The following is a 20,911-nucleotide window of genomic DNA, read 5'->3' on the forward strand; positions in this document are numbered from 1 at the left end:
GGGGGCAGGCCCTAGTCTATAATTGTATTCTATTTATTTGCTTGTTAGTGCATGAAACTATTTTCATATTTTCAAAGAGCTCACTAAGCTTGTCAGTAATATTTTTACCATAAAAAAAAATCCCAATAATTTTCCAACCTGGAAACAAACATTGGTCCCCAAAGTCCATTTACATTTATGATTGAAGTCCAGGGTCCCAATGCATGATCTAAATGACCATACAGAATCTATTCTTGGAGACAAAATAACACATGTGAGTGCCTTGGCCCATCAGGGATGCAGAGAGTTCCTTTTAAAGTTCACTTTTGGAGGTTGTTTATTCCACAGCAATTCAAGCCTGGACCAAACAGATTGTTTTTCTGGCTTAAAATGCATTGTGGACAACAAGGAAAAGAACATGAACAGTTCACAAACTTACAGCCTTTAAACAAAATTGCCTTAACTTGAGGGGATTCCCTTAATATTGCTTCTAATAATTTTTTTCTTTTTGAAAAAACTTTTCCATTTTCCAGTAATTCAGAACATAAAGTATCACACACAGGCTCTCCTTTGAGCTAAACTTCTCAAAACAACATCTTTTTGATGTAAATTCCTTATATAATTAGGTATAAAAACTAAAGTATAGAACGGGAGCTGGAATAACAGAGTTCAGACACAATTACACATTTCCATTAACACTAATTCTGTGGGCAAACTAGCACACTATATTCTTAGGCTAGGAATCCACAACAGGAAGACTGCCAGTAAATTCAAAACAATGTAGTGATTTCCAAAACCTATGGCTTCACTTCCCTTCTTGTCCAGTTTAATTTCTCCATCTACAGTTTCAACCACTTTCTTGTTATTTCCCATTCCTTCACTCCTATCATCTCATGCCTGACAAAACCCCAGAGCTGGAGCATAATTAATAGTTAACATAAAGTGTATGCTATTGGATTTCCCTGATGGTCCAGCAGTTAAGACTCTCATTTCCACTGCAGGGAGCGAGGCGGGTTCAATTCCTCTTTGAGGAAGGTCCACGTGCCATGCACTATGCCCCTCCCACACTATCTACTGTTTTCAGTACTTTATGTAGATAAACAAATTAATAATCCCAACAATCCTGTCGGATGTGTACTTTTTTTGTGCCTGGTTCACAGACGAGGAAATGGAGAGTAAGTGACTTGCCTGATGTCACGTGGCCGTTCAGTCATGGTTCCTTGCCTGCAGCCCTCTTCCACACTACTGCTGAGCTCCAGTGGGAAGACCACTGGAGCGGTCAAATGGGCACCACTGCAAACTGCAGGCAGCATCACCACCTGTACCCTCACCCTCTTCCACAATTTCTTTATGCTGCCCCAGGCTGCTATCTGTTTCATTCCCTGGAATGACTGCATCAACCCTCTCTTTTCCTCACCTTCTCCTCCACTCGCAGCCAATTAGTGCCCCTCCTACTTCCCAGAGAAAATTGAAATCATCAGAAACAGAAACTCCTGTAGCTTTCCATTGCCTGTTACAATGAAAGAGGTTCCCCATCTCCCACCTGAGAACAGAATCCCCTTTTGCTTTCTCCAGGACTCTGTCCTGTCAATTATCTCCCTGTCACATCCTACCTTTTTACATTCAACTCTTCTCTCCCCCACTGAGACTCTCTCACCAGCATTTAAACATCTCTCTCTCTCTCATCTTACACATCCTCCCTCCACTCTGGCTTCATTCAGCTACTGACAGGGCTTCCTTTATGCCCACCTGCCCCTCACCTTCTGGCTTTTGCTGCATTACTCCACAGACTACTCTTCTAAGACACCAATGAACTTCTCTAAGCCCACATCTCGTTTGTTGTCTCAGCTGCATTCAACACTGCTGTCACTGCCCTTACCAGAAACACTTCCCTTCCGTTTTACTCTCCTGACACTGTGCATTGCAAATTTTCCTTCTTCCCCTTTGGAGACTTCATTTCAGTCACCGTAGTTGGCTTCAACTCTCCTATCTGCTGTCCTAGTCTCTCTTTCTTCTTGCCCTACATCAAAAGCTCAACTGGAATTTCATCACCTCCACTAGCTTTGCTTGTAATGATGATTCCTAAGGCCCACTTGACTTCACATTCCAGGATGTCTGGCTCTAGGTGAGTGATCACACCATCGTGGTTACCTGGGTCATGAAGATCTTTTTTGGATAGTTAAGCTATTTCAAATCCTAAAAGATTATGCTGTTAAAGTGTTGCACTCAATATGCCAGCAAATTTGGAAAACTCAGCAGTGGCCACAGGACTGGAAAAGGTTAGTCTTCATTCCAATCCCAAAGAAAGGCAATGCCAAAAATTGTTCAAACTACTGCACAATTGCACTCATCTCACACACTAGCAAAGTAATGCTCAAAAGTCTCCAAGTCAGGCTTCAACAGTACATGAACCATGAACTTCCAGATGTTTGAGCTGGATTTAGAAAAGGCAGAGGAACCAGAGATCAAATTGCCAATGTCTGTTGGATCATCACAAAAGAGAGTTCCAGAAAAACATCTACTTCTCCTTTACTGACTATGCCAAAGCCTTCGACTGTGTGGATCACAATAAACTGTGGAAAATTCTTCAAGAGATGGGAATACAAGACCAGCTTACCTGCCTCATGAGAAATCTGTACGCAGGTCAAGAAGCAACAGTTAGAACTGGACATGGAACAACAGACTGGTTCCAAATTGGGAAAGGAGTATGTCAAGGCTGTATGCTGTCACCCTGCTTATTTAACTTACATGCAGAGTACATCATGTGAAATGCCAGGCTGGATGAAGCACAAACTGGAATCAAGATTTCCAGGAGAAATATCAATAACCTCAGATATGCAGATGACACCACCCTTATGGCAAAAAGTGAAGAAGAACTAAAGAGCCTCTTGATGAAAGTGAAAGAGGAGAGTAAAAAAGCTACCTTAAAACTCAACATTCAGAAAACAAAGATTATGGCATCCGGTCCCATCACTTCATGGCAAATAGGTGGGGAAACAATGGAAACAGTGGGAGACTTTATATTTTGGGGCTCCAAAATAACTGCAGATGGTGACTGCAGCCATGAAATTAAAAAAATTTGCTCCTTGGAAGAAAAAACTATGACCAACCTTGATAGCATATTAAAAAGCACAGACATTACTTTGCCAACAAAGTTCCGTCTAGTCAAAGCTATGGTTTTTCCAGTAGTCAAGTATGGATGTTAGAGTTGGACCATAAATAAAGCTGAGTGCGGAAGAACTGATGCTTTTGAACTGTGGTGTTGGACAAGACTCTTGAGACAGCAAGGAGATCAAATTAGTCAGTCCTAAAGGATATCAGTCCTGAATATTCATTGGAAGAACTGATGCTGAAGTTGAAACTCCAATACTTTGGCCACATGATATGAAGAATGGACTCATTGGAAAAGACCTTAATGCTGGGCAAGATTGAAGGAAGGAAGAGAAGGGGATAACAAAGGACGAGATGGTTGGATGGCATCACTGACTCGATGGACACAAATTTGACCAAGCTCCAGGAGTTGGTGATGGACAGGGAAGTCTGATGTGCTGCAGTCCATGGGGTCACAAAGAGTTGGACACAACTGAGTAACTCGACTGAACTGACCGCAAAAGCTCCAGGCACCCATCATCCACTCCCCTGGCTTCAATTACTGCTCGTGTGCCAGGGACACACAACTCTCTTCACCCAGCTCAGTCAATTCCGTTCCACTATTCATTCATCTCCACTTAGGTAACTCACATGTGCGTAAACCCAATATCACTAACACTAACTACATTCTCTTCCCCTCAAACCCTGCTCCTTCATCAGTGTCCCATATCCCACATTAGGAACTTGAGGAGCATCTCCTACCTCCACCACCCCACCAAATCACGTGGATTCAATCTCCTAAATACTGCTCACATCCATTTACTTCTCTCCATTCCCATGGCCACCACAGGAGGTTAGCCCATACTTACCTTTGCCTGGACTAATGCAAGAATTGATTCAACTGGCCTACTTTCTGCAACAGGGCCCTCCCCTCTGCTCCAAATCTGCATTGAAGCCAGCAGAATCTAGTTAAAAAGTAAATCTGGTGACGTCCTATGTCAGTGGCCCTCTGAAAGCAATCTCAAACTCCAAATAGTTTTTTGAAAACACTAAGAACTAGCTGTTACTTATGTCTCTGCTTTTATCTCTGGTCTGCCTAGCTCTCTACTCTGCAGTACCTCAAGTGTTTCCCTAAGAGTCAAGCTTTTACTGCACTTGGAGATGTTCACATGTTTGTGAACATCCTCTGACCCCTCCCTCTTGTTATTTATCTATCACTTCTTCAAGACACATTTCTCTGACTTCTAAACCAAACTAAATTCCCTTAGTATGTGTGCTATATTTTACAAACATTATCCCATTGTTATTTATATTCAACATCCACTTTCACCACGTCCTTACAGGAAGGAAATATGCCTGCCTAGTCAGCATTGTCGGAGAAGGCAATGGCACCCCACTCCAGTACTCTTGCCTGGAAAGTCCCATGGATGGAGGAGCCTGGTAGGCTGCAGTCCATGGGGTCGCTAAGAATCGGACACGACTGAGCAACTTCACTTTCACTTTTCACTTTCATGCATTGGAGAAGGAAATGGCAACCCACTCCAGTATTCTTGCCTGGAGAATCCCAGGGATGGGGGAGCCTGGCGGGCTGCCGTCTATGGGGTCGCACAGAGTCGGACATGACTGAAGCGACTTAGCAGCAGCAGCAGCAGCAGTCAACATTGTCTTTCTAGACTGGGTTCAGTATACAGTTGGTGGACTATTTATTTTTACTGCTCTTGTCCTCATTTTTGTGTCATAGAGTTATTAGCTATCTACAGGCACTGTTAGATGAACATTGAAGAAAATGTCACTTTGTGTCATTTACCCGTCTAATAATTCATGACCACGAAAATCATGGAAATGTCAATAGGGCATCTTTGGTCATATGATCCACTAATGAAATAACCTGCCCGCATTTTTCTTTTTCTAGTTGCAAGACATTTTGTGCCTTTGAACATGGAAAGTGAAACTGGAAAGTTCTCTGTTTCATCTCCATTATAAAGAACGTTGTGTGGACAGTGTGTCGTGTGTGTGTGTGTGTGGCTATGTGTACCCACTTTGAGGAACGCATACCCTATGTGTCTCCCCACCCCCTCCAGTGAGCACATAACTTCCATTCTAGTGAGTTCATTCAAGCATTTTAAGGAAATGAAAATGGGTTTGCAATTTTTTCATCAATAAAGAAGGCAATTTTAAAGATGATACTAAATTCACTGTCAGACATAGAAAGTTGATTGCTTAAAGAAATTCTATCTTTTCTATGGAAGTTAGATAAAACTGAGTAGGACAATCTTTTCCAACCTGTTTCTGTCCCCATAATAAATATGTATTATTTTCTTTCCGACGATAACCAACTTGTTTTTGGAAAGTGAGGTCATTACAGCATCCAAAATAGTTTCAAATGCCAAGTTTCACACATGACCCTTTGATTCTCAAAGCTATCATGTGGGTAAATTCACACTTATCAAAAAAACACAATAAAGACAGCTCAGGCCAATGCTGAAACTTGAAAGTAATTGAACCATTTAACCACCATTTTCTTGCTCAGAATTTCTTCTCGGGAATGATTCATTGCTAAAAGTCTATATTGCCTTTGGGATAAACTTATTCTATTTTGCAGCATCTTCTAAAACTCAAACTATGTTATCTTCTACAGTTTGTATCCAAATTCTGTCTAAAATTTTAGCTTGCATCAAAATCACCTAGAATGTTTATTAAAACATAGAAACACAGATTTTGGACACCATATCCAGAGTTTCTGATCAGTAAGTGTCTGGTGGGGCTGGAGAATTTGCATTTCAAAGATATTCACAGTATACTGTTGATCAAGGGCCTGTGTTTTGAGAACCCCTGCAGAAAAGTTATGTCCTTTTACACAACATCTAGCATTTCTTCCTACCAAATTATGTAAAAATTAGTTTCTCATAGTCACTCCTAACACCTCTTCATCCTTCTGTAATTCCTTGAGGCCAGTACCATCTCTTATATGAGTCATATGCTGAATTTTTAATTCTTTAAATTTAGTTGCAAATTTAAGTAAATTTTCTAAACTAGCCACGTTAGAAAGTAAAAAGAGATGAAATTAACTTTAACAATACACTTTATTCAGCCCAATATATCCAAAATATTGTTGCCCAACACATGCTGGATACAAAGAATATTAATAAGTAATTTTTCTGCTTTTCTCTTCTGTTCAAAGACATACTACATCTTCAAAGTCTGACATCTGTTTTTGATATTTACTGAGCTCTCATTTTGGACAGGCTTCATCTCAAGTGGTTCAGAGGTAAAGAATCTGCCCACAGTGCAGAAGACCCGTGTTCAATCCCTGGGTCAGGAATATCCCTGGAGAAGGAAATGGCAACCCACTCCAGTATTCCTGCCTGGAGAATTGCATGGACAGGCTACAGTCCATGGGGTTGCAAAGAGTCAGACATGACTGAGCGACTATCACTTTCACTTTCATCTCAAGTGCTCCATAGGCACACATGGCTAGTGGTTGCTATCATGGACAGCATGGCCCTAGAACTTTAGATTCAGGGGAACTAGGGCACAGAGGGCTCTTTTATGACTTTCACTACATTTCCTCAGTTTTATGATGCATTAATCATTTTAAGAACAGATTTTAAGGGAAGAGAGGAATAATTACAGCATCACATGTATACATTGATTTTAAAATGCATGCTAGCCTAAGAATTCTCTATTTTTAGACACAGAACCAAATATCTCATGATGCACTTGTTTGTCCTATCCCCATCTGCTCCTCCATCAGCAATCCCTTCCTCTGGCAAGACAATCCACGTTAACCACTTAGTATTTGTGCTTCTTTATTTTCCTTCCAGTCTCATGTAATCCTATACAAACACACACACAGAAGTCTGTTTGTCTATATTTGTTTTATTAAATTAGGATATTATATCCATTTCTCTGCATTTAATTCCTTTCTTATTCCACAATAACTCATGAAAATCTTTGCAAGTCAGGTAGAGGTTATAATTCATTACTTTTCATGGCTCCAGAAGAGTCTGTGAACTGGGGCGCCATAATTCATCATTATTTCTATTATTGGTGGATATATACTCTTTTTTTAAGCACTAAGAAAAATGCTATAAGAAAGAAGAAAATTTTAGCTAGATAAGTTGATCAATCAATAGACGTCTATCATGGCCTATTCTCTATTTAAATTAGCTTGCCATCTCTTTGTTAGCCTTTATCTTAGACATTTTCCTACCATATCTGGGCTTTTTTTTTTTTTTAACAAATGAAAGCAGTTGTCAGTATTGTTCAAGCAAATCACTTAAATTTCATTTTCTAATGAATTATCCCACAGTCAACAACTGGTTCAGACTAATGTATCTCCCCTTCCTCTCCCAGTCATACAGTCTCTCTCTATTCAGGTGTTCTCTTTGTCCATCTGGCTTCTAGGTAAACAGTAAAGAAGGCTGGGGAAAATCCACATAGGAATGAGTCTTACTGTTGTACATACACTCACTTTGCAAAAGGTATTAGTTGACACTAACCACATTGCTTTTTTCACTGATATTTTAAAATTAAAAAAAAAAAAAAAAAGAGCAGTAAGAATCAAAGGTCCTGGAATCCATAACCAACCCAAAGTAGCACAGACTGTAACTCAAGTCATAATAATAATAATCAGAATGATTTAAAAAACAGCAACTGACATTGTTAGTTCATGACAGGCACTGTTCTAAGCACGTTACATACTAAAACTCATTTGCTTCTTCAAAACCTCCACTAGGTAAATGCTCTTTTTATTTCAATATCATTCCCACTTTGTGGCTGAGGACATGGAAACGGCAATAAGTGGCAGGAGGCAGACTGAGATGTGGGCAGCCTGACTCCAGAGTTCTGTCCACTCACTTTGAAATAAATCACCCCACCTGGGAAATCACATAGTAACCCACCTCATGTCCTCTCTTCAAACCGCAGTGACCTGAGCTGTAAGGTGGGCAGAGTACAGCCAGTTCTTCCCCCTCTTAGGATTGCTGAGGAGAAAGGTGAAAGGGATTTGAAATCCACTGAAAGGTCTAACAAAAGCAGGTTATCTGGTTTAAGGCTGAAAAATTGGGGTGAGTCGATTTCATCATTTGAAGCAAAAATTAAGTGGACAGTGTTCGAGGTGGGGTTGTTTTTCTTCTACTGGCTGCTTTTGGTCTTCATTGCTGTGCAGGCTCCTGACTACAGTGGCTTCTCTTAGAGTGGAGCATGGGCTCTCGGGCATGAACTCAGTTGTTGTGGCACAGGAGCTTAATTGCCCAGCAGCATGTGAAATCTTCTGGGGCCAGGGATTGAACCTGTGCCCCCTGCATTTGGCAGGCAGATTCTTAACCACTGGACCACTGGGCAGTCTGAGCAGATAGTGTTTGATACAACAGCAAACCAAGTCATTTTCTGACCGCACACCAGCTTCTGAAGGTGAGACTGTACATACAGAGCCAAGCGAATACAGACTGTGAACAGTGCCAGATCCTCACAGCGGCTAAGCTGCCTGAAATTAGGAAAAAAGCAGCCAACCTTTACCTCCATTGTCTAGCCCAACTGCATCTCTCCTCTCTCTCCTCCAGTCTTTGCATTTTGCTTAATTGGAGCCCCATGCTATAAATCTTACATACTTAAGGGCCAAAAAACTCTCCGGAGGCCTCATGCTGAAATTTGTGTGGGAGTTCAGCAATATTGAATTTTCAAATAAAATGATTAACAGGCACCTCTTGGGCAGCCTCTGGAAAACAATCCTTCCTGACTTGTCACCTTAATCTGAGAAAGCTTTTTGTTCTGAGGCTTAAGAAAATGGCTGGAAAGTCAGGTAGAGATGAGGGTCTAGAAGCAGGTAGGGACAGGCACTCCATTCTCTAGGCTGGAAACCCTTTAGCAACCAGAATCTCATCACTGCTCCCTGTCTAGGCCTAAAAGGGCCACTGAAACATGTTACTGGGGAGGTTTCAGTCATTTACCTCCATTTTCACTGCCATCAGCTCTAATTACTGGTTTCTAGAAACATTTTCTCTGAGATTTTAATAGTCAGAAATGGGTTCACCTGATCAGAAGCCGATTTGCTTTTAGTAGCCCAATAACATCTCTCAGACTTCAGGAAGCAGAGAATTAAAATTGGTTAAGAGGAGGAACATAATCCAATCCAATTCAATCCCAGACAGATGCCTACAAGCCTAGTATTTGCTATAACAATGATTTAGATGCCCTGCCAAATAAATACAGGATGTTTATGGCCTTACACAATAGGAATCTGCCTCATTTATGCAGCAAGAAGATCGTTTACAGCCAATTTCCAAAAGACACCAAGCATCAATAATAAATTTTCAAATCAAGGCCAGAAATTGCAATACTCAAAAAAAAGGGGGGCTGGCAAGCAATATTAAGTTATTGTCAGAAGGTGGATTTTCAGGGACACCATATACCAATTTATAATCCAGAAGTGTCTATAAAATGGTCATGACCAGCCTGGCTTTCCAAATCTCTGGGAAGGAGGAGGCTTGACTGTAAAGAGGATTTAGGGCAACAAGCAACAAGAACAGGGCACCTCCTGCTGAGGAATCTCAGTGCCAGGCTGGCAAGCCTTTGGAGACCATCAGAGCCACACTCTTTCTCAGCCATATCCGCTTCTTGGGAGCAATTCCTGTTTTGCACTCACAGAGAAGAGGCTGAACAATGCTGCTGGCAGGGCTCCACTCTCTGCCCCACAGGGATTGTGTAGAATTCCTCTTTCCAATTACCCCCTTCACCTACACATGTGTGCGTCCCTCCCCACCCTCACTCACACTACTTTTTTAAACTGAAGGATAATTGCTCTCAGACAGTAAAGAATCCGCTTGCAATGCAGGAGACCTGGGTTTAACCCCTGGGTTGGGAAGATCCCCTGGAGGAGGGCATGGCAGCCCTCTCCACTATTCTTGCTTAGAGAATCTCCACGGACAGAGGTGCCTGGTGGGCTACAGTTCGTGGAATCGCAGAGACGGACAGGACTGAGCAACTAAGCAAAAAGTACACATGTTGCCTTGGCTTCTGCTGTACCACAATAAGAACCAACTATAAATATACATATATCCCCTCCCTTCTGAGCCTCCCGCCCACCACCCCTCATTCTACCCCTTTAGGTCATCACAGAGCACCAAGCTGAGTTCCCTGACACACACAGTCTAACACAGGAATTTAAATATCTCAGCCTTTTCTGTCTAATCCATCCCACACTATCCCAAGGTGGCAGGTGAGTGCTATTGAAACTTGGAGGAAGTGAAGTGTAGCTCCTACACCCAGGAAGACTGACTTCTGGGACAGAGCCTGAAAAAATGGCTCTGGGTCCCAGCTCACTCACTCACTAGCTGAGTGACTTAGAGAAAGTCATTCGACACTTCTGTCTCTTGTTGTCCCATCTATGAAACACAGAAAAATAGTAGATCATGGGAGGAGGAAGTAAGGTAGTGCATGAAAATTCTTGAAAAGAACCCCTCAAGTGTGCAATGAATTCAGTGTTGCCAATTGGATCTGTATCTCATCCGAGCTTCCTACAGGAGCAAGCTGGGGTTAGAGAGTTTGGGATGGACATGTACACACTGCTCTATTTAAAATGGATAACACAGTCCTACTGTATAGCACAGGGAACTCTGCTCAATGTTATGTGGCAGTCTGATGGGAGGGGAGTCTGGGGGAGAATGGATACACGTATACATATGGCTGAGTTCCTTTGCTGTTCACTGAAACTATCACAGCATTGTTAATCAACTATAAGTACAAGTGTTACTCACTCAGTCATGTCCGACTCTTTGCCAGCTTATGAACTGTAGCCTGCCAGGCTCTTCTGTCCATGGGATTCTCCAGGCAAGAATACTGGAGTAGATTGCCATTCCCTTCTCCAGGGGATCTGCCCGACTCAGGGATCTAACCCAGGTCTCCAGCATTGCAGGCAAATTCTTTACTGTCTGAGCCACCACTCCAATATCAAATAAAAAGTTAAAAATTAAAAAAAAAAAGCAAGTTAGGAAGTCATAAACAGGAGAGGGTATCATTCTGGCTGACATTTGCAGTAAGTGATAGCACACATAAAAAAGCCTCTGCTCAAGGAGAGCAGTCAGAACAGGATGACGGGCATTTAAGCTCTCCCAACATTTAGCTCTCTGCCCTTCAGCAAGTGGCTTGATCTCTCTGAGCTTCATTTTCCTCACGTATGCAGTGGGATTCATGATGACATCTCACAGCTCTACAAACACATATAAAACATGTTCTGTAAACTCAGAAGAATGTTCCTTTCCTGAGTTTAGGTCCTCTGCCTTGCTTATTTTCTTTATAGCACAAAATGACTTGAAATGTCCTGTGTGTTTTTCTACTGTGTGTCTGATTCATCCCCCACTAGAATGTCAACTCTGTGAGGGCAGAAACTCTGTCTTAACAGCTGTATCATTCATGGTTAGAGCAGTCTTGTTCTTAATATTTACTCAGTTGACCTGGTCGCTAGACCAACATACTGGCAGTCAGCCCCAGAAAAAAATTGAAGCACATGAAGTCTGCCCTCACTGACTCCTTTCCCAGTCCATTTTAGCATCAGAAACGAACTGCCTCCTTCCTGTGATTGGGGAATCCTCAATAAGCAAGCCTCTCTCTCCCTTGAGAAGCTGCAAGTGCCAGAATGCAGGTATCCATGCCCCAGGCTCTCTTAGAACTAAGGTGCAAGGACTTGACTAGGCTCTGTCTCCAGGCTCACCCACTGCTTACTGTCCATTGACAGCTAGTGATTTCAAGAAGAACTACATAATCTCCATCCTGGAAAGACTTGTCAGAGAGATAGCTCTGCCAATGAATCTCACGGCAACATCCAGGATCCTGGGTTGGGAATATTGATGGAGCAGGCTGCTATGTCTGTACCCAAGGAGTATGTCTTCACTGGGTCAGATCTTCGGCATGATTTTGGCCCTTGCTACTGTTTATATCTGCTTTATGGCAAACAGATGGGGAAAAATGGAAATAGTGGCAGATTTTATTTTCTTGGGCTCCAAAATCACTACATACAGTGATTGCAGCCATGAAATTGAAAGACATTTGCTCCTTGGAAGAAAAGCTATGACAAACCTAGACAGTGTATTAAAAGGCAGACATCACTTTGCCAATAAAGGTCATCTAGTCAAAGCTATGGTTTTTCCAGTAGTCATGTACAGATATGAGAGTTGGACCATAAAGAAGGCTGAGCACTGAAGAACTGATGCTTTCAAATTGCGGTGCTGGAGAAGACTCTTGAGGGTCCTTTGGACAGCAAGGACATCAAACCAGTCGATTCTAAAAATCAACCCTGAATATTCATTGGAAGGACTGACACTGAAGTGCCAGTGAAGCTTTGGCCACCTGATGCAAAGGGCTGACTCACTGGAAAAGACTCTGATGCTGGAAAAGAATGAGGGCAGGAGGAGAAAGGGGTGGCAGAGAGATGGTTGGATGGTATCACCAACTCAATGGACATGAGTTTGAGCAAACTCTGGGAGAAGGATAGGGAAGCCTGGCATGCTGCAGTCCATGAGGTCACAAAGAGTCGGATACAACTTAGTGACGGAACAACAACCGATTGTATTACCTCCAAGCTTGACTATATTGGATATTCTCTAGATACAAGCTTAATTAGTGCTTTTTATGCTTGAATTTTCCAGGACTGATTTATTGCTTGACTGATAGGATCTTCCTTTCCCCCAAATAGCCCAGTATCTCCATCAGCTTGAACATGACCCTCATCCCCTAAGGGACTCTGACTAAACTATCCTAGAAATTACCTGTTCCCTCTTTCCAACATTTTCCTTCTTCCAGATCAACTTGCATACTTCATTGTGCCTTAGGATCTTACTTTCTATCAGGGATAATTGATCAGTTAATTCAAGCCAATGTGTTAATTTTGAATCCTAATTTAATACTACCCCAGCATTTTAGCAGTACTTTTAAAGCCTCAGAGCAAAGGAGAAAATGATGTGCTTTTACCATCTCACTAGTGCCAGGGCATGTGAAGTTTCTACTGTTTGTCTGCAATTGCCAAGTTCCCTACATTCATCAAGACATATCACATATAGTCCAAAGATGGGTGCACTGTGGACCAATCATGTGGTGATACCGGTGCAGGCTATGGAATTAGTCTTCACTTCATGACTATACACACGCATGCATATGCACGGATATTGACCCACAAACAGACACACACACACACACAAACCCCTAAATACTAGTCATTACCAACTGCTTTTAGCATAAGGACCAAACTTTTTAACATGTCCAACAAGGCTGTAAATCCTGAGCCCTAACCTCGTGATATATTAATAAATGATTATATGATTTGGTTTCAGGTGCGGGGAGAAGCAGTTAAAATCCTTATTTTTAGCGTTTGCTGCTTTTACTGGCATAAATAGTTCCCATATGTTAATCTCAAGCTACCAAGATAATATCAGCAGGTTTTAAAATTCCTGACTATTTAACACTGGTTCTTGCAAGCCAATAGGTGTCCCCAGCTCCAAAGTATCACTGTTTTCCCAGCCACTTCTCACTGCACTTATCATTGTAACCCTACTGGCTTTTTAATTTCCTCAATGGGTCATACCCTCCCTCCTCTTCCCCTGTCCCCACACACAGTCTTTCCATAAACCCATTGGTCAAACTCTCTGTTACCATCTTCCACAGCTCTGAGAGTATCTCTTTGAGAACATTGGTTTCAGGTTACATATTTGTTCTCTCATACAACAGAAGTGATATTTAACATCATAAGCAAACACAGATCTGTAGGAGATGTGATCTGAGTAGCTACAGACTTTCTTTTCCATATAGTTTCTACACACCTGTTATGAGGAACATTTCAGGGCTTATCAAGAAAGAGAACTTCAGCGGCAGAGCTAATCTGCTCAGTTCTTACAACCTCAAATATGACAGAATCCCTTCTAAGTCTCTGGTTTCTTAGATTACTGATGCTGGAAGAAATCATTCCAGATGCTTTTTTCTCTGATCACTAGATATTTTATGCAGATGCCTCATGGGCTACCTCTGCAAGATTTTGGTGGCAAGTTGGGAAAAAATCCTGCTGAAATGATAGAACTCCAGAATCCCCACGGCCACCTCACCAGAGAAGCTCTGCTGTTACACAATATATTGGTCTTCCTTATGAGATTTCTTATGAATAATATGAAATAATGTTTGCAAAACAATTTTTATTTTTAGATATGCAAAATAGCTGCTTAGGGAAGTATAGGATAATAGAAAAAAAATGTGTTTCATGGAAAATTTTTCTCATAGAACAGAATCCTTAGCCTGCTTTTCCTTCTTCCCATCCTGCTCCAACTCCCAGTAAATATATAAATTGCATTTCTCATCTTACTGCATTTTCAAAAGTATGAATTCTTTCTGAGACTTGACCATATGGACTTCCTTCCATATTTGCATCATAGAGTGCTTGCCTAAAGTGATATAGAGGCTCAATCATGGAACTACACCTTGAACCAGGTCTCCTGAGTCAAAGTCTACTCATTCTGCTTCCTAGCTGGTTTACCTGCAGTACCAATGGGAACTTCACTGCAGATCAAAAGAAAGCCAACGCCTCCGTGTCCAGGCATCTGCTTCAGGAGGAATTTCTTTTTTACATGAATTAAGCTTTCTGGCAACTATATAGATACACTAACCTAATATGGATATCCAATATAAAACTAGTAAATTTTTGAGAGATCTGACAAAGATCTATAGGAAAATAGCCTTACTTCTTTTTAGCCATCAAGTTTCTAATCTAATCTGCATTCTCAATACTAAAGCCCACAAAGTTCCCAAATTCTCATCAGAAGCTCAGAATCGCAGTGCACTCTGAGACTCCGCCTCCTTTCCTACATGTCAGGTCTGAGTCCATGTCCCATTGATGCCTCTTCTTAGATATGGGAGCTCAGGCAAGTTAGTTTCTATTTCTGAGGCTCAGTGTCCTCAGAATAAGTAGGTACATCTTATATGGTCTATTGGAAAGACTAAATGAGACAAATTTCTGGCATGAAGTAAGTGATTAGGAAAGTATAACTATTCCCAGTTCAGTTCAGTTGCTCAGTTGTGACCGACTATTTGCAACCCCATGGACTGTAGCATGCCAGGCCTCCCTGTCCATCACCAGCTCCCAGAGTTTACTCCAACTCATGTCAATTGAGTCGGTGATACCATCCAGCCATCTCATCCTCTGTTGTCCCCTTCACTTCCTGCCTTCAATCTTTCTCAGCATCAGGGTCTTTTCAAATGAATCAGTTCTTCACATCTAGTGGCCAAAGGATTGGAATTTCAGTTTCAGCATCAGCCCTTCCAATTTATATTCAAGACTGATTTCCTTTAGGATGGATTGGTTGGATCTCCTTGCAGTCCACGGGACTCTCAAGAGTCTTCTCCAACACCACAGTTCAAAAGCATCAGTTCTTCGGTGCTCAGCTTTCTTTATAGTCCAACTTTCACATCCATACATGACTCCTGGAAAAACCATAGCTTTGACTAGACAGACCTTTGTTGGCAAAGTGTCTGCTTTTTAATATGCTGTCTATGTTGGTCATAACTTTTCTTCCAAGGAGCAAACGTCTTTTAATTTCATGGCTGCAGTCACCATCTGCAGTGATTTGGGAGCCCAAAATAATAAAATCTGTCACTGTTTCCCCATCTATTTGCCATGAAGTGATGGGACCAGATGCCATGATCTTCATCTTTTGAATGTTGAGTTTTAAGCCAGCTTTTTCACTCTTTCCTTTCACTATCAACAAGAGGCTCTTTATTTCCTCTTCACTTTCTGCCATAAGGGCGGTGTCATCTGCCTATCTGAGGTTGTTGATATTTCTCCCAGAGATCTTGATTCCAGCTTGTGCTTCATCCAGCCCAGCATTTCTCCTGATGTACTCTGTATAGAAGTTAAATAAGCAGGGTGACAATATACAGCCTTGATGTACTCCTTTCCCAATTTGGAGCCAATCTATTGTTCCATGTCCAGTTCTAACTGTAGATTCTTGACCTGCATACAGATTTCTCAAGAGGTAGGTCAGATGGTCTGATAATCCCATCTCTTTAAGAATTTTCCACAGTTTGTTGTGATCCACACAGTCAAAGGCTTTGGCATAGTCAATTAAGCAGATGTTCACTGTTTCCATTAATTAATAAATATTTCCATATTGCTAGGGTGAGGCTTGATAACTATATACCTTAGGCTTGATCTGAAATTTCAGGAAGTAATTTGCTTCCAGTAGATAACTAGCTACTTCATACGATTTCATTCAGCTAAGCAAGCATATTTGTTGTTTAATCACTCAGTCATGTCCGACTCTTTTATGACCCCATGGACTGCAGCTCACCAGGCTCCATTATCCATGGGATTCTCCAGGCAAGAATACTGGAGTGGGTTGCCATTTCCTTCTCTAGAGGATCTTCCCAACACAGAGATCAAATATGTATCAGCAGGCAGGTTCCTTACCACTGAGCCACCAGGGAAGCCCAACCAAGCACACACTGGGTTGTTTTATTTTTTTTTAATATTTGTAAGACACAGTATTAGTCCTGGACCATCAGAAACTAATAGATACTCAGTTCCTATTTTCAAGAAGCTGATGATTTCAATCTACCTGACAGATGAGACCTCATATGTTCTTTGAGATCTCTGAAAGGAAAGACCTCACCACACTATTGGCAACTGCCACACTTAATTCTCAGTTCTCTGAGCTATTTGTGTGTGTGTGCTTCCAATGCCTTGGGAATCAATGCATCTCCATTTCCTCTTATTCCAGGTGTCAGAAGACAGAAAGAACATTCGGTCACCATTCTTTACATAATAAGCCTTCACTCCCTGAGAGTTATTGAGTCATACCTCTGTTTTCTCTTTCTAGATTAAATAATTCCAATCCCTTTAACCATTGCTCAGAGGTCCTATTTGCCAGCCTTCGGTTTAATCATTTTCACTATTCCCCTCTGGAGTCTCTCCAAGTTTTCTGCATTAAAATTTGTTGCTTTTTGCCATTAAGGTCACTCTAAGACTTATTCTTTCACCTAAACCAAGAGAAAAGAAGAGCAGCACCCCACCCCACCCCCAGTCAAAGTAAGAGAATATATAGAAACATAGATTTCTTCTTTGAGGTATTCATGGAAGATACTCACATGCTGAAAGCAAATTAGTACTTACTGTCACCAACGTTAAGGAGAAAGGGCCAAGACCAGAAGAATTTCTAAATAGTGCCAACCATTGTGCCTGACAATTAGCTAAATTACTTTTAAGCAGATAAGGCTATTAACAGCAAACTTGAAGTTTGCTCGCGTTACAGCTAAAGTTCTCAGATAGGTGCTACTAAAATCACTGTTAATGAGATCAAACAGGAGTTTTTGATTCAGTATAATACCCCGGGCTGCCGAGCAGACTGTCCAGAGATTACTATGTTATTTATAGGCAACAACTTTGGTGAATCCTGGCAAACTGCAAAAGATTCATCTTTGTATTCTGTCAATCAATAGCAATTAGTATTTCCTGAGCTGAGTCACAGACATAGAGAACAGACATGGTGGGGGCTAGGAAGGAGAGGGTGGGATGTGTGGAGAGAGTAACATGGAAACAGATATTACCATACGTAAAATAGATAGCCAATAGAAATTTGCTGTATGACTCAGGGAATTCAAACTGGGGCTCTGTAACAACCTAGAGGGGTGAGATGGGGAGGGAGAGGAGGAGGGAAGTTCAAGAGGGAGGGGACGTATGTATACCTATCATTGATTCATGTTGATGTTTGGCAGAAACCAACACAATACTGTAAGCAGTTATCCCTCTATTAAAAATAAATTAAAAACATATTTCCTGAGCTGAGAATGCAGAAATTCTACATGACCTTTAAGAAATGATGTATATGGTCTGATCAAATATCTGATCATTGTATGGTACCAATATATGCTGAAAGGGGGCAGACATGAAAATCAGAGTTCTAAGCAAGATGACTAACCAGAAATCTTTTTACCAAGATCCCTCCCTGCCTTTTTCTCTTGAGATGTACCTGCTCCCTGTGAGCCAGTAGTGTGACTCCACACACACACACACACACACACACACACAGAGTTAAGATTCTACTGACAGATTTCCAAATACTTTCATGAAGTTTGGGAAACTCTTTCTGGATAATATTCTACCTTTCTCCCTGTTCTATTTCATGGACTTCTTTGTTTTGGAACCACTGTTTAGAAAAAAATTATTTTCCTATCTGGAAAAGTTAAAAGTATTCAATTAGGGTGAAAAGAGTTGGTTAGATATCAGGAAGTGGAAAGAGAGAAACTACTGGTTCCTCTGGGCTGGTTCTGGGAAACCAGGAATTAGTGTTCATATAGTTCATATTCTGAAGCTTGTGTGGCTATGGTGAGACCCTGTCCAGCCAAGAACCAGTTGCTGTCAATAGCAGCTATGGAAAAACCAGCTACATACTGAAAATATCTCTTTCCCAAGTTCTCTAATAACAGAACAAATTCGTGATTTGGTGTGGAATTTTTCCAGAGAGGTGTAGTCCCAAAGGCAGTTCAATCTATCAAACTATGACCTAAATCCTAAGACTTAAAATTGATACAGTGACCCTTAAGTAATCAGGAATTAAGATGGCCAAGAGCTTTTAACCATAGCATCTTAACAAGGAGCACATTCCTGGGTGAGGGCACAGTTTGCTAAGCCATTTAATTACCAGTGTGGATCCATTATATCCCTCCTGCTCTTACTGGCTCTTCACATCCAGGCACGCACCCCGAGATTCTGTCCACCTGAGCGAAGGAAAGGCATAGGTGTACAAACACCGTTGGCGAGCACACGCGCAATTGAGCTCCAGGAGCTCTGAAACCAGAGCGATTAAACCTGTAGCATATTAAATACTTCTGGGGGAGAAATAATGTAATAATTACTATTTTAGAAAGGCAAGTTTCCAATTATGAAGTGAACTACAAATCAGCCCTGATTTCATTTACTTCATCGTAAAGATCGTCTCATAAATTCTTATCAAGTGATAGGAAAGTGAAAGTGGGGCACTGATGTTGATGTGCATTGCAGTGTTACTCTCTAGTGGTTATGGCAAGTGGCCAGTAATGTAGGGTGAATAAATCATTAGTAGACGCAACTCAGTGCTCTCTCTCTTTATTTAAATATGTACATCAGAGATTTACACCAAATCATTTCTAGGAAAGAGCAATTTGTACTACCCCACTATAATTCATTGCACCTTGGGAAGCAACCTTTATCTCATTTGAATGTGAGAAATAGTATCACCCATACCGAACACTGGGATTTTTACATTGGGAGGGTTAAAAGAAAACAAAAATTAGAGAGTGAAAATAAAAGGAAAGTAAGGGAAAGGGGGAAAAGACAAGAAGTTAAGAAAAAAAGATTGGTGAATTTTAAACACATTTATCTATAACAAGCAAGTGACATTTTGAGCAAAGCTTTTCTGAATCTGAAAAAGTAAAATTCCTGCTGACTTTCAAAAGCCAACCCTTTGAGTCATTCTTTTAAAAAATATATATTAGATAGCCAGCAGATTAAAAGAACTCTTTTTATAAAAATCAAATGAACCTCTAACAAAGTTTGTTTGGGACATGAATAAATCATCTGGTCATGAATTATTCATTATTATCAAGAAACAGGCTGGGGATTCCAGGAATCCCTGGACTTGGGGAGGTGCTGAAACCAGGGAGTGAGCAAGTTCACTGTCTCATACCTACTCTGGGAAGGGAAAGGCCAGGCCACGGGCACAGACAGTGATGCTGACCATGCTAGACCGTCATTCAGGTTTCAGGGGACACTCTGGCAGTCTTAACACTCAGAGAATAAAGCAAATAGACTTTAATCCATATCTTACTTTAGAAAAAATGCATGTACTCAGTAACAGATATTAAGACTTTTTTCTTTTTTGAGCATTGGTACTTTTTTTTTTTTTAATGCATGACACATATGTGGAATAAGAGCTCTGTGCAAAAGATAGCAGAAGTTAAAAGCTTGCATTTAAGGGAGATGTTCCTTAAAGACACGCTGGTAAGAGTAGTCTGACCTACTCATTCATGGCTTTGGGGATTGGATTTTTTTTTTTTTTTTAACTGAGGTGGGAGAGGGAAACAAAAAAGGGAGTCTCTCAGACCTAATCAACTAATCAGCTTATATATGTGTTTCAGGTCCAAACTGCTTTGCAGGAACGACGATCATTCCAGCTGGCATTGAAGTGAAAGTGGATGAATGTAACATCTGTCACTGTCACAATGGGGACTGGTGGAAGCCTGCTCAGTGTTCAAAACGCGAATGCCAAGGCAAGCAGACTGTGTAGAGGCGATTCCCATCCGATGACGAGCTCTTAGGAGATGAGGCCATGGCTTCCACACAGCACATCTTCAAAACAAGACAGAACAAACAAACTCCTGCCAGCTACAACAGGGTCACCAGCAAAACCTTTTAGGGTTCACAAAAGTGAATATTTTACTAAGAGGACATTTCTCTCTTTCTTTCTTGCTATACAAAATATACATAGTATACAGCTATTGAAACCGCTTTTGTAATTATCCTTGCTTGATGGTGACTTGACCACTGGACTTCTGGAGCAAAAAGAAAGAAATAGCCTTGAACAGGCTTCTTCTCTGGTGACACCTCTGGCCTGCCAGCTCACCATCTACCGACTTACTCCACTTTGACTCTTCTGTAAACATGGCATTTTTCTCTTGTAGTACTTCCTTTTTTGCTCTTTAGAGTCTAAGGGGCCAGATTTAATTGCACAGGAAGGTTTTGAGTTGTGTCAAACTAGCTTCCAGTAAGCGGTGCCAGGGTAAGGACCCTTCCTGATTAGGAAGATGCAAAAACACGCAGCCAATCACTCCC

At 41.3% G+C, this 20,911-nt stretch overlaps 1 protein-coding gene across 1 annotated transcript in view; it reads left to right on the plus strand.

Moving 5' to 3' along the window:
• The window catches only part of VWC2L (von Willebrand factor C domain containing 2 like), a 186,880-nt gene extending 166,514 nt beyond the window's left edge, over positions 1-20,366 (plus strand). Inside the window, exon 3 of the mRNA XM_068969552.1 lies at positions 20,218-20,366. Within this exon, the coding sequence (XP_068825653.1) occupies positions 20,218-20,366 (149 nt within the window). The remainder of the gene's footprint in view (positions 1-20,217) is intronic.
• Positions 20,367-20,911: the final 545 nt, after the last annotated feature.

This window comes from Capricornis sumatraensis, chromosome 3 (genome assembly GCF_032405125.1).
Source record: "Capricornis sumatraensis isolate serow.1 chromosome 3, serow.2, whole genome shotgun sequence".
NCBI classification, from domain to species: Eukaryota; Metazoa; Chordata; class Mammalia; order Artiodactyla; family Bovidae; genus Capricornis; species Capricornis sumatraensis.